The sequence below is a fragment of the Limanda limanda genome, chromosome 15 (genome assembly GCF_963576545.1).
Source record: "Limanda limanda chromosome 15, fLimLim1.1, whole genome shotgun sequence".
Lineage (NCBI taxonomy): Eukaryota > Metazoa > Chordata > Actinopteri > Pleuronectiformes > Pleuronectidae > Limanda > Limanda limanda.
The window spans coordinates 585,136-612,442 of record NC_083650.1 but is presented as its reverse complement, the minus strand read 5'-3'; the positions used below and the strand labels follow the sequence as shown (position 1 = coordinate 612,442).

Genomic DNA, 27,307 nt, shown 5'->3' with positions numbered 1-27,307 from the left:
GCAGTCCTGTCAACATCTGCTCCAAATCCCAAGGTGGTGGCTGCCAGCTCAATTCTATGGTCTGGCCAGAACCAGCAGTTTGATAACAGTTCCTGGTTCCTAGTCACCCATTACCATCCTACTTGCCCTCCAGCAGGTAACCACTGCAAACATCTAACCTGCAATTTAACAGTCTGAATGTACTGCTAGCCAATATGTCAGACATTTACAGCTTTTCCTGTTGAATATTTATGTCGGGGTGACACACAAGCAGTATGAAGGCATGTTATGTTTTTTTCTGTTGTTTTATTACGTCTGAAGTGTATGTCTCCATTGACTTTAAATTGGATTGGATTCAGCTGCAACAAAGTTTGCCCCTGAGACTCCACAGGTGTTTTGTGGAATCAAACACTTCACCAATCCCCTCCATCGGCATAGTGGTGAGTAGATGATCAGTGCATTTTCATTTTTCAGTGAACTATCCCTTTAAGTTGTAAAACATATCAGTATATCATTTGTTGGAAAGCCAAGAGGATAAAGCCACAGAACATATTTCTTGAAGTTGAATCTTAAAGGGAAACTGATGTTGTAGCATAATGTGGAGAGTAAGCTGTTGGTTATTAGCTTGAAACAAGACAACAATTTTCCAGTGACTCGTCACTTTATCGATAGATGAAAAAGGTAGTCTAAACATCCTTCTCCCTAGCCCCAAACTCCAGCTCCTTCAGGGATACTAAGACAATTCCTGGCTAAATGGTAAATTGACTGCATTCATAGTGCTTTTTCTAGTCTTAACAACCATCCAAAGCTCTTTACACTGTCTTACCAAAGGTACTTTGACTGGAGGAGCCAAGAATTGAACCACTGACTTTGAAACAAACCTGAGTCACAGCCTCCTCCAATAGAATAATCCCTATGGTTATTCTGGATGAGTCCTGGTGCCCTGGTTGGACATAAAAACATGGAAAACCTTAAGAGAAGGCCTCTAAATTGGATTCCCAAACCACTTGAAATAAGTCTAATGCATGTGTCTGAGCTCCTCACCCTGTCTTTAATAGAGAAACCAGCCCCACCACAAATGAAACAAATTTCCTGTGCTTGCTTCCACAATGTTAAATAGTAATGGTCTGTATTTATATAGCACTTTCTGGTCTTGCTGACCACTCAAATCACGTTACAGTACAGTTTGCCATTCACCCATTCACACAAACATCCATACAGTGCATCTATGGGAAGCTCTTTTTTTTCTATGAGGGGCAATTCAGGGCTCAGCATCTTGCCCAAGGTCACTTCGGCATGCAAATTGGGAAGACTGGGATCAAACTGTCGACCTTCTGGTTAGAGGACGACCGCTGTTCCCCTAATCCACAGCCTCCCGTGAAAACAATGGCATTCGCTGGTCACTACCTAAAGCCCACAATCAAAAGTAAAGGGTAGAATGTAAATCAAGTGGTCAAAATACAGATTTGTCTTCAGATGAAATCGCTCTTCTGTTGCGACAACCATATCACGTTTGTTGACACTCTGTTACTCAGCAACTGAGATCCTCTCTAGTCATACAAAGTATCACCAACATCGAAGTCTTAGAAGTCGTGGCATTTCCCACTTGCCAGCAAGCCGCCCCAGTATGAGATGATAAAGTCAGAAGAATCACATAATCTGGAAAAAAATGATGCATTTCAAAAGCCATCATGGACATTCAACAGCGCCTGCTGCATCTCAGGAGTCGAATTGAACATGAAACAGTCTTGGTAGAATCCTGTGGGCACTGCAAATATTTCTCAAGTAATATCTGCTTGAATGCATTAACCCTCATCCATTTGAAACATTATCCAAGTTTGAGGGACTAAGAATGGCTGTGAAGAATGATGCTGTATGAATGGTCTGAAAGATTTTCATTATCTAAACAATTATCTGTATTGTCTGTGGTTTATTGGGGTCTTTTTGTTATGCAGTTTTAAGACATTCTTTTGAATATTTTAACAACAATTGACATTGTTAGTTTTAGTATCTCACATTAGTGTTAACTCAAGAAAAAGATGGGACTTTTATATAATTTGTCATTTCGGTCGCAGTGCTGCAAACTGTCATTCAAAGATTAGAAGACAGAAGGCACAAGCTTGTTCTCCAGGAGGGTGTGGTAAGAAAGTCTGATACAAGGGCACCTGCTTTATCAACAAACACTCCTCAGTCCTACAAATCATTTCAAACCACATTGAAAGTATGTTAATTTCCTGTTAAAGTTAATTCCTTTCTATAAACCACACGTGTGGACAATGCTTCTACACAGAACTAAAATTTCACGTTTTATCATTGTGATGAAGGTGGGCAAATAAGAAATAAACAGCTTTAAGGTAGTTTTATTCAGAGGGAGGCAGTTATAATGATACAGAGGTCACTTAAACAAAGATATGAAAGAGACAGTACCTGTGAGGCATCAAGCTTCCCCTTTTTTCTCCCACAGCACGAAAGAACATCAACCTGCATTACATTATTATCATAATGATACAAATATTACCATCATCACTGTGTTTGTCAAACACACGTTGTCTCATCCACAAAACAGTGAATGCATTAGATACAGAAGTATATACTCAAACTATATATTACATTGGAGGCCCATTGAAATGACACTGACTCTTTTCTCTGATAATCTGCTTAGTCACAGATGCCACTGAGCTCAGCTACTGATTGTATCAGCCACCAAGACACGATTCTTTATGTAATGTGGCTATTTGATCTTTACACTAAAGAAAATGTCCAAATCACATGCCCTTTATTAAGGTTGATTAATATTAATAGGCAACATTAGTATTTGTGTGGCATGTTCAGTCTCTTATTAACAGCAAGTAGTTTCATTTACGACACAAGTATTGTCATATTTGCAATATTTGTAATTAGATGTCTGTGTTATAGATTACTGCTGTGCATTGTTTGATTTTTAAACTCAGAGTTTGTTGATTCTATGGTTCTCATTCATGCTTCATTACCCCTACTTGCAACAGATAATTGTTTTCACCCATGTCTGGGTGTGTGTGCATATGCATGTGTGGGCACAACAACTTGCATGGAAAGATTTTCACCTTAGTTTGTGTGAATATTACTTGGGACAGGAGATGATTAACTTTATGAGCCTACTGGCAGGGGTGTGGGGAACGACAGCACTACAGTAGAGACTTGTATGCTTGTTGTGTGAATGCACACATTATTACCTTGCACTTGTATTGCACTTTTACAATACTGTCAAACTACTTGTAGCCTGAAGGAGAGGTAGCAGTGGGTGACTGAGGTTTGATGTACTCACTTCACAACCTGTTTTTTTACTAAAACTTGTAGTTTTCAGAACCAGCCCATACAGACTTAGGTGGCATCACTTGAAGACATGTAGCAGACTTCAGACTTATCAAACACAGCTCCCTTTACAGAGATGTAAGGCTTTACTCTACTGTTTTCACATATACAGGAGCACTTCCCAACACTTGGAAACATGCTTGTTGGAAACCCGGTAGAGTCCCTTCTTAAAAGCCTATAAAGGTTGATCCTGGTGTTGTGGTGATTTGTCCCAGTCTATGTCCTTGCAATGAGCCCCCATTCAAAACAACATTGTATTATTGATTTATTTAGTGAATATTTCATAAATAACAGTTTTGGGCCAATCCTCAATGACACTTAGGGAATGGTAATCTCACTTTGTGAATTGAATTAATTAAGAATAAACAGACCCCAACATTAATCTCAGCACAAAAATACCATTTTGGATAGTTCCCTGTACACAGAGCCATGTATAGATAACATAGAACGTCACTACTGAAATTAAAGTCCAGTTGTCTGGCCTTGTTTTTGATGAAGTCACTGATTCAATCTTTTCTATTCACAATCTACTAATCAACATTCTCAGGACTGGTTTATAAAAGCCACACACATGCACACCTCAAAATATACAGGGAATGCAAACAGGGGATTCAGATCAGTGGGCTTCAAGATAAACCATATTTCCACCATATTGCAGTATTTACATAGGGTATAAAGAAAGACATTGTCATTTCATTTATCAGTAACATACATTAAATTAAAGCAAATTAGTCTGTTTAGCAAATTTTTGTCAAAAATCAATCCATTCTCATTCAAACACTCACATACAATCACACTATTCTATACATTTATTCAGTCTATATACATTATTGTTTATATTATTGTTTTCAGCAGTACTATACAAAAGAAGATCTTTAACGATCTGCTAACCGATATCTTAAAGAATCATTTTAATATTTTAAATTTTGGTGTCTTTCTAATATATGTGGCTGTTGTGGCTCCATGGGTCATGTCATTCTAAGACCGAAAGTCTGACTAGAGTTGGAAAGGCCATTAAGCTTTCTTAGAGGGATTTATATCCAGGTCATCTTGGAGACTTTTTTCTCACCTCCCTAAAAACGACTAAAGAAAAGACTGAGGCTGCCTGGACAAATACTCAGCTCACCTAGAGAGAAGCAATTGGACCACATAAATTCCTAATTGGGGAGTTATCATCAGAATCAGGTTTTATTGGCCAAGTAAGTTCACACAAACAAGGAATTTGACATGGTGAAGTGGCTCTCAGTATCATATGTGAGGTCCATCTTCATTAATGTATGGAAGACCGCCATCAAAGAACCATTGAGAGTAAAATCTAGAATCTAGAGGCCTTGAAGGGTTTATCACAATGTGTGAACCAAACATCAGGTCATGCAAGACTACTTCTTCAGCCAGGGGAGGATTTTAAAAACAGGGTGGAATAGAAAGATAGAAGGAAGTTATACTGGAGTCCTGCATACAGAGGTGGGACTGATGTCTCCTGGGCATGTTGAAGCAGCAGCTGCATGGTGGTCAGCAGGATTGAAATCCATCTCTTTTTCTCCCTCCCTCTCTCTTTTTGCTTGGTTGCAGAGGGTGAAGATGAAAGAAAGATGCTGTGCATGGTCAGCCTGACGTCCATCCCTCTTTCTCTTTTTTTCTCTCTCCCTCAATGATTCTCTCTCTTTCCCCCATGGTAAGCGCAGATGCAGGCTTGTGAGAGGCCGGTATGAGAGTGTGAAGATTGGAGATGAACAGACAGTAGGCAGACGAGTCTTGGTGTGATGGAAGTCTAGGGTCCAGTCTGTTTATGACTACTCTTAATCCGCAGTAAAATACCGACCCGTAATGACTGAAGATCTGGACACAGTTTCCCTAATGTCTATTGAAAATAAGATCATTTTACTGGTGTAATATGAATCAAGAAAGGCTACAGGGCAGGGTAATGTGCTACCAGTGAGTCCTACCTTCAACATTATAGGATGATTTGTATTGTAAAAAAGTTGGATTACCCTGAACAATCCAGTGTAGTCTGATTTAAGTGGACAAATGAGAGAGATAAAAAGAGAGCAACAGGGTGACAGCACGTATCTTACCTCGTCTGACCAAATACGGTTTAGTGTAGTCCCAGCTCTCATTGTCGTTCTTAATCACATTCAGACGTGTTGGCTGTTGACACAAAGATTAAACAATTGTTCAGGATCCAGTTCAATGTATCAGATATACACGAGCTGCTCCACTTGTATCCACTGCACACAGAAGTTATATCATCTCTGCCACACTATATTGCTAAGTACTTTTTTATGTAGATATACTCAAATCAAATCCTCCAGCATCATCCCAATCCCAAAAAATCCAGGACCACAGGACTTAATGACTACAGACCTACGCAGTGACTTCTGGGAGAATGAAGTCTTTTGAACGCCTTGTTCTGTCCCACCTCAAGGACGTCACCAACCCCCTCCTAGACTCTCTACAGTTCACATACAGAGCCAACATATCTGTAGATGATGCGATAACATGGCTCTCCACTTCATCCTCTACCACCTGGACTCCCCAGGAACTTAGGCTAGGATCCTGTTTGTGCTCTTCAGCTCTGCATTCAACAATATTATATCTGCTCTGCTTTAAGATATGCTCTAACAGCTTAGCATGCCTGACTGTATCTGCAGGTGGATCAGACTTCCTGATGTGGATGAGAAGGCAGCATGTAAAGCTGAAGAAACATCTGATCTCTCACACCCCCGGACCATTAGCACTGGATACGCCCAGGTAAAGTGAGGACAGGTCAGCAGGATAGTTGAGGGATCACACCCAGACAGACTCTGACACGTCACTGTACAAACTTTTGTCGCCAATGTTTGACATATCCCGCCTCATTTATAGCCCCTCCTCTGTCATCACTGCTTCACTGTCTGTTTTTCCCAGAGTAAGTGAGTGGGGGCGGGGCCTTTGTGTGTGAGTGTAAACTCTGCCGAGGAGAGATGACAGAGGTGAAAAGCCTTGTTGAAATATATGTAGACACACCAACTAAATTTTAGGCGCACCGGTTAAACAAAGGAAAAATTTTAGTCGCACTCCACAGATTTGGAAAATTGTCTCAGTCTGGACCATATAGATAAAATATCTCTGCCAAAAGGATCTCTCACTTTCTTGGATAAAAAGCAATGGTTTGGTGAGACAAGCCAGGGTTTAGACTATATGTCCAGCTAGCTCTTGCTCGTAGCTCCGCAGACTAATGGTATGTGGCGAGTGTGACTTGGTGAGATAATAATAATGCAAGTACAGCTCAGAATTCTTGATGGCAATGAAAATGTTCAACTTTTTGTACAACTCATCAGTGTGTTCTCCCTCAAGCATCTGGTATTGAGAATTATACTGCTTAAAACATCATCGGTCTTCAGAAAAAAATGCACTAATTCACCCGGTAAAGTATATTGAGCAGCATATATTAAACAAGCCCGGGTTTACTAAAAATATCTTCTAACTATTTTTACCCTGCATGCCTGCATAGGGAGGGTATTGTTGTCACTCTTGTTACAGCCGTGGTCCGAATTCTCTCTCCCTCATGTAATTAGCCTTTGTTGTTTGCTCTAAATGATGCTGAGCAGGGTGAGGGGACCTTGTGTGTGTCATTGTCTGTTCCCTGGCTGCTCCTCCCTCCTCTGTTAAGAGAGTGTGTGAATTCATGTTCTGATTGGTCTTGGGCATGATTTCTACTCTGCAGGTTCCTTGCGTACCTGCAGCTGAGTCTCATTAATCACTTGAAGCAGTCCAAGAAAATGGCCCAAACAAAATAAGTAACGCCGGGTTTACACCGGACGCTGAAGCGACGCGTAAGCGCTAATCCCTAGCGCGCCGGCGCTTGGCTGGTCACACCGGACACCCTTAACTCCGCGGCGGTCATCCTGCGATTCCTCTCCGTGATCACACATACAGCTGATATTTGTCATTAACTGCATCGGCGTCCCAGCATTTGTCCTTTTTAATGTTGTCTTTATACAACATGTGCCGAGGATCATACAGCTCACTGTACTTTTCCACTTCAATTATTAATGTAATGTCATCCATCTTCAAGAACTTCTCTGCTGTTTGCTCCGTTCAATGTCGGGTGTCGAGGGTAAATTACGTATTCTCCACTCAAGCTTATGGGGAGAGTACGTAGACAACAGAAGGGGAATACAAACTATGGGATGCATATTTGATCAATTACATCATAAAATATGTCATCAATATCGTTTAAAATCATTTTTCACTGTGTTTCCCGGAGCGATATGCTTGCGTCAAGGCAGCCTTAACGCAGCGCGAGGCTTCAGCCTCTGGTGGGACCGGCACAAAGGATTAGCATGGGAGTGGATGGGAGTCAGCTGTTATTTAAGGCATGGCGCGTCGCATGGCGCGCCCGGGGTAAACCCGGCATAAGTAGCGTTAATTAATACACAAAGCTACGTAGAAAGATTTGACCAATTTAAGAAAAAAATGTCAGTCATTTTGTGGTGGTTCAAATCAACATTATGTATTGTTCATGGCACTGAATCCTCTTTCACACTCGGCTGTTGGGTGTACAGACAGCTCTCTGAACAAATTCTCTCTTTCGACCCAATTTCTGATTTGTATGTTGTTTCTCTCATGTTGCAGCGATTTACTCAGATTTGTATTATGTATTGTATATGAGACAAACCCCCCCAGTCACTCCGGAAAATCACATCTTGTCTATTAGCATTGTATACCCAGTGGTGGAAAGTAACGAAGTAGAAATACTTTGTTACTGTACTTAAGTAGATTTTTCACATATCTGTACATTACTTGAATATTTATTTTCCTGACGACTTTTTACTTTTACTCGTTACATTTGAGCACAAATAGCTGTACTTTCTACTTCTTACATTCTCCAAACTGTCTCGTTACTTGAGCAGCGGAGGTAGGCGCCGCACGCCTCTACGCACGGCGCACCTCTCTCTCTCTCTCTCTCTCTCTCTCTCTCTCTCTCTCTCTCATTCTTCTCTGTACTAGTCCTGTGCAGGCTGTTAACAAAAGAGAAACTATTTTATTTTGTGTGCCTTGTTTCCCTTTGCTGAGTTATCATAAGGGTCATTGTGTATCACTCGTGTTACTGATGAGAGGTCCATGTTAAGTGATATTTACAGAATGTTTTAGTGGTTATACTGTGCTTTATTAATGTTCTTGGGCAGACACAAGAGGCACTTGTTTATAATTGATTCTTTGTTATCTCTGGAAGTTCAGATGCACTGGTCCATTACTATTTGAACCTCAGCATCTAGGGTTCAAAATTTGTAAAATTATACATTATATACATTATATGCATATTGTTGTTATAATTTTTCAGTCAATTGAGATAAATCTTGATGAGAAACATTATTGTCAATATCAACATCAGAGAATACATCAGTTTTATGACTATTCATTTGTTTTGCATTTCTTACCCTTGCATATTCAATCTTGAGTGTACAGCAACCAGCGTAGATGTCAGCTCCATTCAGTGCAGCTTTGGCCTTCTGAGCACACTGAACTGACTCAAACCTGGCAGAGTAGCATTAAGGAGAGGAAACGACACATTCCAACACACAAATCTACACAGAATGTAAAGACACGCATTTGCAATTTCACAAAGGATATTCCACCATGGCCTGGATTCCGTTCCGTTTAAAGATAACGATCCTAAGCACACTGCCAATAGGATTACACACAGTGTACAGAACATCCTGGACCAAAATGGAAAAAAAGAACAAAATTCAATATTCTCCACAATCTGAAAGTGTCCAAAGCTGCACTGCGTCTTCTTAACATGTATGACGGAAAGGTAGCATCCGCCAAGGCTATCTACTTATTTCGCCATGTTAAGAAAGTGAAAAAAAAAATTTCTTTTCATCCAGTTCCACATTCAGTGGGCTTTTCCTTGGGTCATGCCTCACCCCTCCACAAAATTTTAATGAAATCGATTCAGCATTTTTGCATAATCCTGCAAACAGAAAACACTGAGGAAAACATAACCTCGTAACAAGCCCCTTAATGTAAGTCAATTGGGATATTTCACACGCTGCAGCATGACACTTATGTTGAAAGGGTGGGTAATGAAGTTCAGGGTTAAACAAGTACTTATGTTTATTTATATGTTGATAAATTACTTGTCAACGAATGTATTAATGTTCGTTTATTGACCAAATTGCTATATTTAATGAGCTTTTTGTCTTATTTTACTGGGTCAAGGCCAAAACTTTTCATGGAAAAAGCCTAAGGGAGAGGCCAATAGGAGAAGAAAATAGTTAAGGAAATTCTATGAGGACCATCATCCTTAACCCCCGAACCCCGACATTGAACGAGTTCAATACAACAACAACAGGAGAATCGCGGGCTGACCGGCGCGGGTCCTGTGTGAACAGCCAGGCGGCTGCGTGCTTAAGACTGGACGCTACGCCGCGCAGCCGCTACATTGTGTGGTGCTGCTGCTCGTCAGATTCTTCGAATCCGAAGTGCTCCCATACAAGATAACTTTTTCTCCCCTTTTTGTTGATCAAACGGGGACTGCCCTCCCTCTGCCATTTTCCACTTGCGCCGTTTTTTAAACATCGCCGGTCCCGACACACACAACTCGCCTCCTTCCCTTCACAGCTGCTTGAGAGTGAGTGCCAGTCATGCTTTGGGGGAAGGACTGAATGCGCATGCACGTCTCTTTCGAAAAAAATGCCAAATAATCGTTTCAACTCGATTATAGTAGTTTGGAGAAATTTAATCGAAATCACGATTAAATTTCGATTAATTGAGCAGCCCTACTGATAGGTCTCCCCTCTCTCCACACACACACACAGAAGTACTACTCACCCACCACCCTCCCCCCTCAACACTAGCAGTGGGATTTGCTGCTGGTGATCATGAGGTTAAACTTAAGAAGGCCTCAATTGTTTGTGTGATATTGTATGATTATCATTTGTGACATATTCTGCATTACTTTGTCTTCTTCCCTCTTCAGTTGTAGCCCCAGTTTATGTTGATTGTTATTGATCACCGTTATTTTAATGTTCTCTCAACATGTCAGCTACATGTCTGTACATTTAAGTGATGAATGTTATATATTGATGTTCATATGGTTCTGAGATGTAGTACAACTACAAACTGCATTTTAATTTGGTTTTCAATTCATAAACACTGAAAATCAACCGTTTTTGTTGTTTTTTACACAGGAATTTCTTGATTTGTTTGAGGTTTTTAAGTAGATATATCTAAATTTGTTTGAGGTTTTTAAATAAAACCAACATGGAAAACCAAATGTTAAGACTTCCTTCTATTCACATGCACGCACGCACACACACACGTAGGCACGCGCGTGCATAGGCACATCAGTGGGCCGCGGATTACTTTCTAGTCAGAATGGTGGTCCCTGGGACAAAACCAGTTGAAAACCCCTGTACTAGATGATGCCTAATATTTCATTGGTATTTCTTTTTATAATTCCACTTTATATTTACCATTAAAATATCAAATGATACGGTCTAGTCTATCTGTATAAAATAAATTCGAAGCAATTAATACATTTTGTATTGTACAATTGATTTCTATTTATGTGTACCCTTGTGGTTAATATACAATAATACATACTTTGGATGCTGTGGTTGCATTATTAATGATGTATCCTGGGGTCCTTGAGTGTTTCCGGTTTTCTCAAACATCATACATCCTTTCGCAGGCAACCCAGCAATGGGTGATCAGACCCGAGCTCGCATCCCAGCAGCAGTTGACCCCAGGGCCTCCCTCTTTAGTCAGAGCTACAAGGTGGCTCTTTCTGCAGGATCCATAATTGATCTGTTGGTTGTTCTCTTCGCCAACACCACAATCCTGAGACTAGGCATGACTTTACAGAGACTGGCTTGAAAACCCCCGCCATCCCACAGCAGGATTACCAGCCTCCTGAATTACACAGGGGACTTGAGAATGTCCCTTTTCCTTTGATATTTATTGTAAAAGTTACATTATCATTGTTATGATGCAGTGTATCCTCAATTGTTATTGTAGGGGTTAAGATTGTAAAACCGCTATCACCACAAATGTCTAAATATCTAATAATGACATGAGAGAAAAAAGTCCACAAGTGTGTGTTTACCGTGGTTATGGGGTAGAGGGGATTCTGTATGGACAACAGGAGGACCTTGTTGCCACTGTTGGGGTTGTCAGCATTGGTCGGCCTGGTGATTCTCTTGGATGTGGAGTAATTAAAGTATGCTTGTTGGCCTGATGAACATATGAACATAAACAGGAAGCTACATATTAGCACATGTACAGTAAGTAATCAGTCTTGTCAGCAAGTTTGAACAATGAAAGCCTGTGGGCTCTCCTTGAAATAGAGGATTGTGTCCACATGAACTTTTGCAATTTCAACAGTGAACCAGGATTACCACACTACGGTTGAATGCCTCCACCAAACAGAGCAGTTTATTTTTTTAATAGAAAGGTCACTGTTACCTTAACCATTGACAACTTAAGCACAGTATCATGATGTCATTGTGACATTGACCTTTTGACCTGTGACTTCCAGGCACCAAAATCGAATCAGATCATCTTTGAGTTCAAGTGAAAGTTTGAACTCAAAGATTTGCAAATGTGAGTGAATTCTCTGAAGTCGTTTCAAAGATATTGCATTCACAAATGAATGAGAATCAAACCTGCGATGTATACAGGCTCCTTGGCTCCACACGACACACAGCGATCAGCACTCTCCACTGCAGAGAACTCCACCAGGGCCTGACGCTTGAACGGCATCATCATCACATAACTGAGAACACACACAAACATGGATAACAGGATATACACATATTGTTCATTCAAATCTTTTCCACCTAATGGAATTTCACTAAACTCCACCTCTGCAAGACATACTGCAATCTAGCCGATACCGATACTTGCTTATTTTGTTTTTGTTGTTATTCATTCACCCTTTTGTGCCAGGAAAATAATTAAATCATTATTTAAAAAGCACTATTTTAAATTATTTCAGCCCTTTATCACTCTTATATTTTAATGAGCACAAATTCAATCAGATTTATGAAACAATCTTTAGTTTAGCTAAACTTTATTTAAAGGAGACATATAATGGCCATTTTACCACAAGTTGATATGGTTCCTTGGGGTCTTAATGAAATGTCTTTAACATATTTGGCTCAAAATACCACAAGGATCATTTAAAACAGCATCCTTTTTACCCTGTCTAAAACAGCCCTCCTCAGATTGACCTGTTTTGAGGACTTGGTTTATGCTTATGTTTTGTTATGACTAATGTTCAGTTAAGACACCGTGTTAAAGGAGTATTGAGATGCCCTGAGGGTCAGTGAACAGGTCGGGGTGGGGCATGTGACAGTTCTAGACCATTGGGGTGGGGTTGTGTGGGATGACAGGTTCTCATTGGCTGGTTTGTTGGGGGTCAGGGGTGAATGAGGAAGGAAGTGTCGAAGACGGTTGTTGATGTGAGGAGTGTCGGAGAAGGAACAAGGAGTGTGACATGTTCGTGTTGACAAATAAAGTTACAAATAAGAGAAGAAGTTCCCTGTTGTCTGTGAGGTGGGGACGTTACAATACCAATGAACATCGGCCAATGCCATCGGCGAAAGTCAAGTTTATTACCGGTGCATCACTACTTAGTTCTCAATTCTTCTCAGATCTCGATAGCTATTATTCGTTTTTATGCTGCTCTAAACATTGAACAAAGGGAATTAGCCTCACCTACCACAGTAAGGTAATAAAAGAGAATAATGAAAGATGAAATAATGTGAGTGAACAGGCCTTTAAAGAACCTCTGTGTGTATGCATGTATGTGTTTGTATGTGTGTCTTTCCCTGTATGCTTTTCTCTGAAGCTCCCTTCAGGAGAGTGAGAGGTTAATGAATACTGCAGGGAGTGTTAATAATGGCGAAGGAGTCATTTCGAGTTAAAACTGCAGTATCACTGTGTTTCTCTTTTTTTTACTTGGTGCGTCTTCTATATACATTTGCACCTGTTCATAAATTTCTCTTAAAAAAGTTTAAATATTTCAGCATTCTTTATGTAAGAATATTGGAAAAAAAGCTAAACCAACAGATTTTAGCTGATGACTAACTCAGCTGTAACCCAGGTTAGGGCTGTACAATATCTCATATCCCAAATATAAATAATTTCATATCCAGACTAGGGCTACGTTGTAGCACTTGCGGGCCCGAGCACCTGCACGTTGAAGCCTGTTGCGGTCGGGGGAGAGAGCGGTCGATGACCAAGCGCACGTCTCCGCGTTGGATGCGTTTTCCTCTCTGTGGCAAGGATAAAAGCTTCACTTCCTGTAGCCACCAGGGGGCGCTGTGATTTAAAGTCATGATTTCTGTGTAGATGTCATCAGGCTGGGACACTAGTCTTACATGTCTAGTTTGGACTCAATTGGACAATAAACGCTTCACTTCCTGTAGCCACCAGGGGGCGCTGTGATTTAAAGTCATGATTTCTGTGTAGATGTCATCAGGCTGGGACTCTAGTCTTACATGTCTAGTTTGGACTCAATTGGACAATAAACGCTTCACTTCCTGTAGCCACCAGGGGGCGCTGTGATTTAAAGTAATGATTTCTGTGTAGCTGTCATCAGGCCGGGACTCTAGTCTTACATGTCTAGTTTGGACTTAATTGGACAATATATGTCCGAGCTACAGAACAACGTGTTTTGATGGCGTGTAATCAAACTTCGACGCCACGGTCACACGGCCTTGAAACCATATGAAGATCTTCAGGGGGGGGGGGGGGGGGGCTGTTGATACACACATGTAGTTTGAGTGAGATAGAACTATGAACACTGAAGTAACAGCATTTCGTGTTTCACGGCGAGTTGATGAACTTTGACGCAACGCCACGGTCACACGGTGTGACGAAATATCAATCCCTAAATCATTTTTTATCTCCATCTTGTTGTGATGACAGTCATCTGAATTTAAAGTTGAACTGATGAAAGCCCTGGGACAAGTACATCAAAGTAAAAATGGTGAATATGGTCAAAATGGCCACTAAATTCAAAATGGCTGACTTCCTGTTTGATCTAACACATTGATCCAAGAGACTTTTTTGTTTGTAATGAAAAGACACATGCCCTAATCATTTTTTGTACATGACGGCCAATCGAAGTGTCGGGGCTGCCCTTTAGGGGGCGCTAGTCAGTTTTTTTGCCACGCCCATTTCTTAAAACCATATGAATATCTTCAGGGGGGGGATGTTAACACACACATGTAGTTTGAGTGAGATGGAACCATGAACACTGAAGTTACAGCAATTTCGTGTTTCGCGGCGAGTTGATGAACTTTGACGCCACGCCACGGTTACACGGTGTGACGAAGGACAAATCCCTAAATCCTTTTTTATCTCCATCTTGTTGTGATGACACTCATCTGAATTTGAAGTTGATCCGATGAAAGCCCTGGGACAAGTATGTCAAAGTAAAAATGGTGAATATGGTCAAAATGGCCACTAAATAGAAAATGGCGGGCTTCCTGTTGCGTTTTTCATAATGCTCTAAGAGGCTTTTTTTCATCATTAGTCACGATACACCTCTCGCCCGATTTTGGTGAAAACCGGTTATGTGGAAACCTAGCGGCTGGGTTCCAGGGGGCGCTGTTGAGCCATTTTGCCACGCCCATTTCCAAATACTCCAGAATACTGTTATTTTCACCACGTTCTAATAAACTGCAAAGTTTAGCAACTTTTTGAGCATTGGAAAGCCCTCAAAAAGCAAATTTAGGATAGTGACAATAATAATAATTGTCACAGTTCCTCTGTGCCTCCAGTGCCCCTCCCCTTCTTGTTTCCCTTTTCCCGCAGGTGCAGCACATCTCGGTGATGACCCGGCTCTCCAGGCGCACCTGCACTGATCATCTCCGGGCTTTATCTGCCCTGGCTGTGCTGCGAGTCATCGCCAGTTCGTCCCCGTTGCTACAGTGGTAGATACTCGTTCTCGGCTCCGTAACCTGTCTCTGGATGAGACCCCTTGTGCTAACTCCCGTGTCTTCCCTCTGTTCACCAGGACTGAGACCATGGACCCTCGCGTCTACATCCACGCTGACGACCTCACGGAGATCTCAGCCGACCTGTCTACCTCCACGCTGAAGTCCTCACGGAGTTCTCAGCCGACCTGTCTACCTCCACGCTGAAGTCCTCACGGAGTTCTCAGCCGACCTGTCTACCCCCCCGCAGAAGACCTCCCGGAGAGTCCGCGGACCTGCCTATCTGTTCTCTCCTACATCAATAAACTTCCTTGAACGCACCACCCCCTCTGGCTCTGTTTTGACTCTGCTCTGGGGTCCCGCTCGAGACCTCAGTCGTCACAGAACGAACTGGCCAACAAACCATGGACCCCGCAGAGTCGAAGGAACTTCGCCACGCCATCACAATGCAAGGGAGCCTGCTCGGACAACACGACCAGACGCTCAACGGGCTGGTAGCCTCTGTGAACGCCGTTGGAGTCCTGCTGACGCAGCTTAACGAGCAGCTTAATCCCTCCTCCGGCCGTGTCTCGGGGGAACCATCAGCTCCGACGCATTCGGAACCTCCGGGGGTTTCCACCCGGGATCCTCACATCCCCACACCAGAACGTTACTCCGGTGAGTTGGGGTCTTGTCGGCGCTTTCTGCTCCAGTGCTCTCTTGTGTTTGATAATCAGCCCCGTATGTATAGTAATGACCATGTTAAGATAGCTTTTGTTGTGAGTCTCCTCTCGGGTCGGGCTGCGCAGTGGGCCACGGCGCTGTGGGATCGAGACTCACGATTCAATTTTTCATTTGATCAGCTTCAAGCAGAAATGAAAAAGGTTTTTGACCACCCAGTTCGGGGCAAGGAGGCAGCCAATCGCTTGCTTTCGCTCCGACAGGGGACACGCTCGGTGGCGGATTACGCTGTGGAGTTTCGCATTCTCGCTGCGGAGAGCGGTTGGGATTCGCTCGCGCTGCAGAGTATGTTTTCGCACGGTCTAGGGGATAACATTAAAGATGAGTTAGCAGCTAAAAATGACTCTGAATCCCTTGATGATTTAATTTCTCTAGCCATCAGACTAGATAACCGCCTTAGATAGAGAGAGCGAGAGCGAGCAGGGCGCCAGCAGACCCCGGCTTCACTACCCCGCACCTTATTCAGTTCACCTCCACCATATCCTGCTTCCAGCTCCTCCTCCAGGGAGGCCACGGAGGAGCCCATGCAGGTTGGGAGGGCCCGGCTCACGGCTATTGAGAGAGAGCGGCGTTTCCGGGAGCGGCTTTGCCTGTACTGTGGTCAGCCCGGCCACACTCTCTCCTCCTGCCGCCAACGGTCAAACGAGGGGGCTCACTAGGGGAGGGGGGAATCCTAGTGAGCCACACTCAGTCCTCCACGTCTCTAACTCCCTCCAGAACATTATTAGAGGCAAGACTATTGACTAATGAGTTGTCACTTCCCCTCAAGGCTCTTTTGGATTCCGGTTCGGATGAAAACTTCATTGACACGGACCTGGTCTCTCAGAGCAACATTCCTCTTACTCCCCTCCCTCAACCTAGAGAGGTGAGTGCCCTGGATGGTCGACACCTGGCCAGGATAACCCATCAAACTAAACCCCTCACCTTGGTGGCATCAGGTAATCACCGGGAGATCATCCAATTCCTGGTGATCTCCTCTCCTCATTCTCCCCTGGTTCTGGGTCAGCCCTGGTTACAGCTCCACAATCCCCACGTTGACTGGAGGAGAGGCGTGGTGATCGGATGGAGTACAAATTGCCACGCCAACTGCCTTCGTTCAGCCAGCCCGTCATCTACTCTTCCTCCGTCTCCTCCTCCTCCACCTCCAGACCTATCTCTGGTTCCCCCTGAGTACCACGACCTCCAGGAGGTGTTTAGTAAAGACAAGGCCCTTACTCTACCCCCTCACCGTCCTTATGATTGTGCCATTACTCTCGTTCCAGGATACACACTTCCCTCCAGCAGACTTTACAATATATCCAAGCCCGAGAGAGAGACGATGGAGAGATACATCCAGGACGCACTCGCAGGAGGACTCATCACACCCTCTTCATCCCCGGTGGGAGCAGGTTTCTTCTTCGTTAAAAAGAAAGATGGCTCCCTACGGCCTTGTATAGACTTCCGCGGGCTTAACAACATCACTGTTAGAAACAAGTATCCACTCCCCCTGATTGACGCTGCTTTCGGCCCATTACATGAGGCTGCTGTGTTCTCCAAACTGGATCTCCGCAACGCCTACCACCTGGTGCGGATCAAACAGGGAGATGAATGGAAAACTTCTTTCAACACCCCGCTAGGACACTTTGAGTATTGGGTGATGCCTTTCGGACTCACCAATGCCCCTGCAGTGTTCCAAAACCTGGTAAACGATGTTCTCCGTGATATGCTCAATCGCATTGTTTTCGTTTATTTAGACGACATTCTCATATTCTCACGGAACCTACAGGAGCACAGAGAACACGTCAGGTTGGTGCTGCAGAGACTTTTAGAGAATAAACTGTTTGTTAAGGCTGAGAAATGTATGTTCCATGCTGAATCTGTTCCTTTCCTGGGATATATCGTGGAGAAGGGTCAGCTTCGGACGGACCCGGCTAAAGTTCAGGCTGTGACCAAGTGGCCGACTCCCGAGACCAGAAAACAGCTGCAGTGCTTTCTGGGATTCTCGAATTTCTACCGTCGCTTCATACGGAACTACAGTAAGGTAGCCACACCACTCACCTCCTCTAAAGTCCCTTTTACCTGGTCCCCTAGTGCGGAGAGAGCGTTTGTGGAGCTCAAGACGCTGTTCTCCACCGCACCTGTACTGGTTTACCCGGATCCGTCCCTGCAGTTCGTGGTGGAGGTGGATGCTTCAGACTTTGGGGCCGGGGCTGTCCTCTCCCAACGTTCCCCAGGGGACGGTAAGTGGCACCCTTGTGCCTTCTACTCTCACCGTTTCTCTCCCGCCGAGCAGAATTATGATGTCGGTAACCGGGAGTTGCTGGCCGTCGTGTTGGCGCTGGGAGAGTGGCGCCACTGGCTGGAGGGAGTTGAGCACCCGTTCATCGTTTGGACAGATCACAAGAACCTGTCCTACCTCCAGTCAGCCAAAAGACTTAACCCACGACAGGCTAGGTGGGCTCTGTTCTTGGGACGTTTTGACTTTACATTAACTTTCAGACCTGGTTCCCGCAACATCAAGCCAGACGCCCTCTCCCGGCAGATGGCCCCCGTGACCCCCTGTCAGTCTCCTGAGACCATCCTTCCACCATCGTGCATCGTGGCAGCAGCCTTTTGGGAGGTGGAGTCCCGGGTCAAGGAGGCCCAGCTCTCGGATCCCGGCCCAGGTAACGGTCCTCCTAATCGCCTTTATGTCCCGGTCCCCCTCAGATCCCAAGTGCTGGTATGGGGACATGCATCCAAACTAGTCTGCCATCCTGGGAACCAGCGAACGCTGGAGTTCATCCGACGGCGCTTCTGGTGGACCAACATGGCTCAGGATGTCCAGGCTTTCGTCGCTGCCTGCTCTGTCTGCGCCCGTGGAAAGGCCTCTCATCAACCTTCCTCTGGACTCCTCAGACCACTCCCCATCCCCAGCCGTCCATGGTCCCACATCGCTGTGGATTTTGTCACAGGGCTCCCCCTGTCCGCAGGTAATACTACCATACTCACCATAGAGGATCGCTTCTCTAAGGGCGTACATTTTGTTCCTCTCCCCAAACTCCCTTCTGCCCTCGAGACAGCTGATCTCCTCACCCAGCATGTGTTCCGGTTGCACGGTCTGCCCCTGGACATTGTCTCCGACCGTGGACCCCAGTTTACCTCTCAGGTGTGGAAAGCATTCTGCCGGGCTTTGGGGGCATCGGTCAGCCTGTCCTCGGGTTATCACCCCCAGACTAACGGACAGACCGAGCGAGCGAACCAGGATTTGGAATCAGCCCTCCGCTGTGTTTCTGCACGTCATCCCTCATCCTGGAGTGCTCACCTGGCCTGGGTCGAGTACGCCCACAACTCCCTCACCAGTTCGGCCACAGGTATGACCCCATTCACGGTTATGTATGGTTTTCAACCCCCCCTGTTTCCCTCACAGGAGGAGGACGTGGCCGTCCCCTCCATTCAACTCCATCTACGCCGCTGCCGGAGAGTCTGGAGGGAGGCTCGTGCTGCATTGGTTCGCACATTAGCCAGGAATGAGAGGATTGCCAACCGCCGTCGTACTGCTGCCCCCACGTACACGCCTGGACAAAAGGTATGGCTGTCCTCTCGGGACCTTCCGCTCCAGGTGGAGTCAAAGAAATTGGCTCCCCGATACGTCGGCCCATACGAGGTGGTGAAGGTCATCAATCCGGTCACAGTACGTCTCAAGCTTCCCGCCTCTCTTAATGTTCATCCGACTTTTCACACCTCCCTCATCAAGCCTGTCTCCACCTGTCTGTTGAGCCCTCCGGCCGAGCCCCCGCCACCCACCCGGCTCATCGACAACCATCCAGCTTACACAGTCTCCAGCATCCTGGATGTCCGTAGACGGGGCAGGGGGTACCAGTATTTGGTTGACTGGGAGGGATACGGTCCGGAGGAGAGGTCCTGGGTCTCCCGTCAGCTCATCCTGGACGCGACCCTCCTTCGTGACTTCTATCGGGCCCATCCTGACCGTCCTGGTAGGACGCCCGGAGGCGTCCGTTGAGGGGGGGGTACTGTCACAGTTCCTCTGTGCCTCCAGTGCCCCTCCCCTTCTTGTTTCCCTTTTCCCGCAGGTGCAGCACATCTCGGTGATGACCCGGCTCTCCAGGCGCACCTGCACTGATCATCTCCGGGCTTTATCTGCCCTGGCTGTGCTGCGAATCATCGCCAGTTCGTCCCCGTTGCTACAGTGGTAGATACTCGTTCTCGGCTCCGTAACCTGTCTCTGGATGAGACCCCTTGTGCTAACTCCCGTGTCTTCCCTCTGTTCACCAGGACTGAGACCTTGGACCCTCGCGTCTACATCCACGCTGACGACCTCACGGAGATCTCAGCCGACCTGTCTACCTCCACGCTGAAGTCCTCACGGAGTTCTCAGCCGACCTGTCTACCTCCACACTGAAGTCCTCACGGAGTTCTCAGCCGACCTGTCTACCCCCCCGCAGCAGACCTCCCGGAGAGTCCGCGGACCTGCCTATCTGTTCTCTCCTACATCAATAAACTTCCTTGAACGCACCACCCCCTCTGGCTCTGTTTTGACTCTGCTCTGGGGTCCCGCTCGAGACCTCAGTCGTCACAAATAATAATCCTTACAGTTTCAATAGGGCCTCTCACCATTCGGTGCTCGGGCCCTAATAACAATGTTTATCATTAGTCCTCACTCAGAATTTTTGTCGACGGCATCATGTTGAAAAATATTCCAGTGAAGTGTTATCAGTGTCACAGTGAAATTAGCAATACAAAATAACAACAACAGATATTTTTACCACAGGGGTCCTCATCAAATCTACGGTAGGGATCATGTACCGTAGGTTCCAGACACCCACAATTAAAAGACAGGATACATTGTTTGAGATGGGATGAACATAAACAACTTTCTCTCTTGCTCACTCAGACACAAATGCTGGTTGTTGTCTCACCATATGGCTCCAAACTTCTCAAGGGCATCTATCAGATCTGCTTCCACAACAGCCTCGCAGAGACCTCTGACATGGACCACAGGACTGGGAGATATACGATGTGAGTCCTCGCTATTATTCTGCAACACACAGTTAACTAAAGTTACACACATTACACATCAGGCTGATCTGCAGCTTGCAGTGTCTACACAGAGGTCTCTGGCATAGAGTGCCTGGAACAGTGGTACAGTCCTAGTTAGGTATGTCATGATATTGAATTTAGGGGTCACGATTATTGTCAGAGGAAATATCACGGTTTCACGGTTTTCACAATTATCGATACAATAGCAGGAAAAAGGTTACAGGTTATAGGTATTGGTTACCTATGCTAGATGAGTTTCAGCTTCAACTTGTTTTTCAGGTGAGTTCATGCTTTGAGTGTGCTCTTCCCTGGGCCTTTCACAAACATTTCTGGAATGGGTAGACTGTGTTATACAGTATCGTTTTCTTCCTTATCTCCATGTTTAAAGCCAGCAGTGTAGTCTGAAAATATCATCTCTTCCTCTGTGCTGCAGCTTACAGAACACCCACATCCGCCATCTTCTCACTTCACTAAGTCTAAAATGCTGCTTCAGGATCAGGGCAGAAGCAGCGGTTGGTTTGTACCTTGCTCAAATTTCCTGTGTCTTCCCTCCACATTCCAGCTGAACTGCACTCACTTACACCAACACCAACAATCATCACAAGTTATTAGGACCTGATCACTACATGAAGTTAACTTGTCCAGTAATTCAAAAAAAGAGTTTGTTTGATTTACTGGAGAGTATTTTGGGCTGCATTTAACATATGAGTGGTCAACATTTTGTGCGCGCTCAGTACAACACAAGATGTGGCGCACACAGAAGACTCAAATTTTAAAGTGACCGCAGGATCCAGAAACATATTCCAACACCATCAATTAAAATACATGATTTTAAGTTTGTCATCTAAGTCATAACCACTCTATCCTGTTAAGTGAGCTGGTTACATATAGCCTGTGCAAAATTATTCAAGAGTTCATTATATTTATTTATTTAAATTTGCATAATGAATGCTTCAAAGAATAAAGAACCTTTTACCAGCATCAGTAAGTAGAGTGGTGTTAATGCTGTGTAAGCCGTGGGTTGCACTGTCACTATAAAAAACAGATCTTGCCACATTGAGGCAATCAATGACTGAAAAAGGATGAGGTAAATGGAAAGTGTACGTCACTGATATGGATGACAACATAGGTGCAATAATAGGTGATATTACACTTGCATGTTTTCTGCTGGTGCTAGATCAAGCAATGGGTTACCTATGTTAATTGTAACTTCTTTTGCATTGTAGAACACACCAATTGTGCACTTATGGCATGAGTGAAAATGACGCTCATTGTATGGACATTCCTGTCTTATAGGTAGGTTGAGTAGAGATGCTGTGTAGAAGCAAAATTATCATTGTAACTGACCACTAACTTTGAAGTTTATGCATTTTGGTTACGTGATGCTCTATTATTTGTGTTGGGTTTATTTTGTTATAGACATTCTCCTAAGTATGTATTTTGTTATTTCAATTTGTAATTTGTTGTCCTTCAATTTGGTGACTCGCCCCTCATAATTGTTTGTAGCTTTTGCGGATGGGGCAGATGTCATTGAATGAGAAATCACTCATTCCAGGTAAATTTAAGACTTTAGCCTTATCCCATTTCACCCCTTCTCCCTACTCCTAACCTTGGTTTCCGAGGGTTATCTTTCCACTTGAAATGGAGCTATAAGGGTTGTATAAGGTAGTGGTTGAAATCTTCCCCTTCATATTGGGACAGCACTTCAAGAAGCTGTGACATCATCAGTAGTCGTGGCAAAAACCTGACACGTCATCAGTAGTCGTTGATGTAAACAGACAAGACAAAAAGTGTTTTCACTGTAATAACATTGTTGAGATCTTAAATAAACCAATGGTATTGCTTGCTGTTACTAGTAACAAAACGATAATAATCTAATCACATCTATGCAAAGGATGTTAAAATGTGAGGGATGCGACTTGAAATTATGTGAAAATGAGGAATCATGCAATGCACCTGTTGCGAAAAAAATGCCCTTATACATTTAAATTATATTAAAGTAAGATATTACATTATTATGGTAAGTTTCAAATCCTTATTAATGGAGAAAATACTATAATTGTTGGTCTCTCTTCAAGCATGCCGGGGATTCTCGTAGCCCTTGGTTTTACGTGAGTATGATAAATCTCAGTTTAGAGGGCTGTACAGCCCTAACCCTTGGCCCTACACCTCCGTCCCAACAAGAATTGGGACAGACTATGGCAACACAACGAAGGGGAAGGGCTAAAGGCCGGCGCATGCTTCTGCGTCGTCAGGGGCCCGCAGCTGTAAAGCAGGACTCGTTGTCATTCATGGTTCTCCAACCGCTGCGCGTGTTGCCATGCAATTCCCCGCCAGAACACTAGGCGCAGTAATGTTTTTTGTCGAAGTCGGCTCTTCTTCGTGTGTTGCACGAAGAAGAGCGATTTATTTACATCGCCACGCCGGCTCCGCAGAGCCTTTTTCTGGGGGAAAAATCCGCCGGTTAGTGACGGGTTATACTAGTGGACATAGTGTCGGATCTCTTCTGCCAAGTTCTCTTCTATCTGGTCCATATTCGTTCTTCTTACTCTTCCGTGGTTTCCGGGCATGAACCGGAAATGCGACTCCGGAAATGATGTAGTCAGCAGACCAATCACAGCCCTCGCGGCCGGGTGACGCTTGCGGGGCTTTGCCGTCTAGTTAGAAAAATTGGCCGACGCACGTAAGGACGTAGGAAGGGCCGTGAGGGGCCCGGAAGGGCTCTTGCGTCTCCGTTCCCGTGAAAACGCAGAAGCATGCGCCGGCCTTAAGGGGTAAGGAGTAGGTGTGAAATAGGATCGGGCCTTACTGTTTGAGTTTGATACATATAACACACAACACCTGCTGCACATCGGCGTCTTGAGGATTGCAGCAGTGGAAACAGTAGGACAGCAGCTGTACGGCGATTCCCGAAACAAAGAGACGAATTTGAGAAGAAGACTGCATGAATCCTTGTTTTAACACCCATTGGTGAGTGGAATGAGGTACGAAGCGGTTTAATTCCCTTTGCTACAGGTAGTGTGGGGTGGGAGTCGCTTATTCACAGTGGTCGACTGCTCTGTGTTTACATTGATGGCGCACAGCATGTGAATCATGTTCACTTGAATGAGCGTACGCATGATTACTGTTGATTAACTGTCAAGCTTCTCCATGTTGTAATTTTTTTGTTTAATGTGTATTCATGTATTTAATATATATGCTATAGAGACTGGGGCTATTTGCCTTATTTGCTCCAGCCCCAGCACCATCGATCGGTCCATAGCACTCAAGGTGCAGGAGAAATATTGTTTTTGTGGAGATTACTTTGCTGTGGAAAAGCTTTTTTGAGGATCTTAGGATGCTTAAAAAACGTAAACTTTAATTTATAAAGAGTCAACTTGTTTCCCCTAGGATCTACGTATCTAGCAGTGTGGGCAGTTGGGGTGGGAATTGGCAAAAATGTGACGATTCAATAGTATTGCGATATTTGGGCCACGATTCAATAGTATTGCGATTCTGCGATATATTGCGATACTGCAAGTATTGCGATTCGATTCTGCGATATATTGCGATTCATGTCCCCCATGTTATTCAAAGGCATTACAAAAAATGAGGAAAATAAGACTGCTCAACTCACTTCAAATGTCACATTTAATTCTGTGAACAGCATTGTCTTCTACACATTAACTGAAGTGCAAAAACTAAGAAAGGGTAGTGCAAAAACTTTGTCCTTGAACATTCAGGACACAGGACCTTTGTAATTATTTTCTGAATAGGAGACCTCTCACATGAACGCTGAGCTCCCAGCACATAACTTACAATTATTTAAATACAATACAGTAACATAAAGCAGACATAATAGAGTAACATATACCTGAGAATAATCATATAAATAAGAGTAACCTAGAGCTTCAATCAAATTGAGAAAAATAAAAAAATGTTTACTGCTAGAGTCCAGTCCAGTTGGTTGCATGGTTACCCAGAATGTTAAATTCATTTGGGAATATTATATTTTTGTTCAGAAAAAGTTGGTCAACCTGCTCATATGTTAAAGTGCTCCGCTGGGCCGTTACTATATCTCTTGCAGTGGAGAACATCCTTTCCGCATACACACTAGGTATCTTTTAAACTCTGAAACTCTCCTCGTCATGCTTTGCCAGCCAGGGGCTGTTACATATATAATTGTAAATAAAGTATTAAAAAATATATCGCGATACTGAACAGAATCGATTTTTTCCCCCACTACTAGTGGGCAGGCCGACAAGCTTAAACTTTGTTTTCAACAACTCAGTCTCATTTTCAGACAATGCAGTTTGTAAGACTTTTTCAGTTGTATTTTACCTGATCCAGTGAATGCATGAACCAATTCTCTCCTGGAGAGCAAGTCATCACTGTGAAGATGGATGGATCTTAAAAATGAAACTCAATTGCTTTTTCAATTTAATTTGTTCAAATAATTTATAATATTTTCTTTTCATCACTGATGTGCTGTTGTATTTCTGAAAACATGAAGGGTTTGGAGGAACAAGAATTCGGTTTATGGTTGGTAAATGGTTTTGTATTTATATAGCGTTTCTAGTCTTGATGACCACTCAAAGCACTTTACAGTACAGTTTTACATTCACCCATTCACACACACATTCATCAGTGCAATTCCCAACCTTACGGACCTATTGATCATAGTTTAACACCCCTCGACGAGCGGAACGAGGTAAGAAAGCTGGTTTGATTAACTTTGCTACAGGTAGCGCGGTATGTAAGTCGCTGTATGTCACATTAACTCGTCAAACTTGTCTCACGTGGTTATTTGTTTGTTTATGTATTTTAACGGTTGTATTTGGCTTTTATTGAATAATTATGTTGTACCTACTGTCGTTCTAGTTTTACGGTGTTTTTACGGCACCACGAAGTGCTGATTGAATAAAGAGCTGTGACATCAGTACAGAACTTTCTGTGTCATGCTTGGATAAGCCAGGGGCTGTTACAGTATGTATGTATGTATGTATGTATGTATGTATGTATGTATGTATGTATGTATGTATGTATGTATGTATGTATGTATGTATGTATGTATGTATGTATGTATGTATGTATGTATGTATGTATGTATGTATGTATGTATGTATGGATGAATGTATGGATAGATGGATAGATAGATAGATAGAAGGGGTGTAACGGTACATGTATCCGAACCGAAAATTTCCGGTACGGGCCTTTTCAGGTTCGGTACGCACATGTACCGAACGGATACAGTGAGTACACGTGCAGTACTTATTTGTGTGTGCCTCAAATTCTGAGGGATAACTTTAGCGAAGGACCGGATGTGTTGTAGCTCGCGGTTATAGTGACAATAGACAAACAAGAGTGTGAAGACCATCCTTCATCATTTAAGTCTCTGTAATGACGACGGACATAGACAAGTGGATCGTACAGAAGCCGACGTAACATCACCAGAGTGATATCCCACTAATATTGGGAATAACACTAACATTAGTGGGACAAGGAATAAACGAGTTCCGTGCAAACCCAGCTCTCTGGGGCATTAAAGCTGCCGCCTGAAAATAATTCAGACAGTGTCAAAGCAACAACGAGCGACACAGGTGTTTTTATAGCAGCCGACATGCGATAGTTCTCTGTTGCTGAGAATTCAGGGTTCAAACCATAGACATAGTACATACAGCTTCAAACACACACTGAAAGTAATCGAGCGCTGTAACAAAGTTCTCTCGTCCGCATTTCAGCTAGCGAGTCACACCAGCCCTTTATAAGCCTCTGTTCCTAGAGGGAGTCTTCTCCACAGCGGAGACATTGTTATTGCCAGCAGAGCATCAAAACCTCTCTGCAAACTGAGTGGTGGTAAAAATGAAAATACATATATTTAATAATGATAATCATACAATACAATAACAGTACTGTTTACATGCTGCACCTGAATGGTGCATTATTTTTTTAAACAATTTTTATGTATTTATTTATAAGAGTGTTTATTTTGTTATTTTACTTTTGTTATTTTAAAAATTACTTACCCAGGGTTAACCAGGGTTGAATTAAAAGAAATAAAAGATAAGTCTAAACCGAGGTAAGTACCGAACCCTGATTTTTGTGTACCTTTACACCCCTAATAGACACACAGACAGATAGAAAGATAGATAATTTATTGAACCCTGAGGGAATTTTAGTTTAAGATCCTCTTTTGGTTTTGTAAAGCACCCAATTTAACTTTTTCTTCAGGGAACTCATAAAGAAATAATTATTTGTGCAACCTGAAATTGTTGTTGCTTTAACTCATTGAATAATTTTTGGTTCTCAATTTAACCTTTTTT

General features: G+C 43.7%; 1 protein-coding gene across 1 annotated transcript in view; it reads right to left on the bottom strand.

Annotated features, from left to right (window-relative positions):
- LOC133020669 (heterogeneous nuclear ribonucleoprotein L-like) overlaps positions 1–27,307 on the bottom strand; it is a 46,638-nt gene that overhangs the window by 18,333 nt on the left and 998 nt on the right. Inside the window, exons 2-7 of the mRNA XM_061087321.1 lie at positions 20,885–21,003; positions 11,985–12,094; positions 11,426–11,553; positions 8,938–9,032; positions 8,754–8,850; positions 5,406–5,478 (exon numbers count right to left, since the gene is read on the bottom strand). Coding sequence (XP_060943304.1) covers positions 5,406–5,478; positions 8,754–8,850; positions 8,938–9,032; positions 11,426–11,553; positions 11,985–12,094; positions 20,885–21,003 — 622 coding nt within the window. The remainder of the gene's footprint in view (positions 1–5,405; positions 5,479–8,753; positions 8,851–8,937; positions 9,033–11,425; positions 11,554–11,984; positions 12,095–20,884; positions 21,004–27,307) is intronic.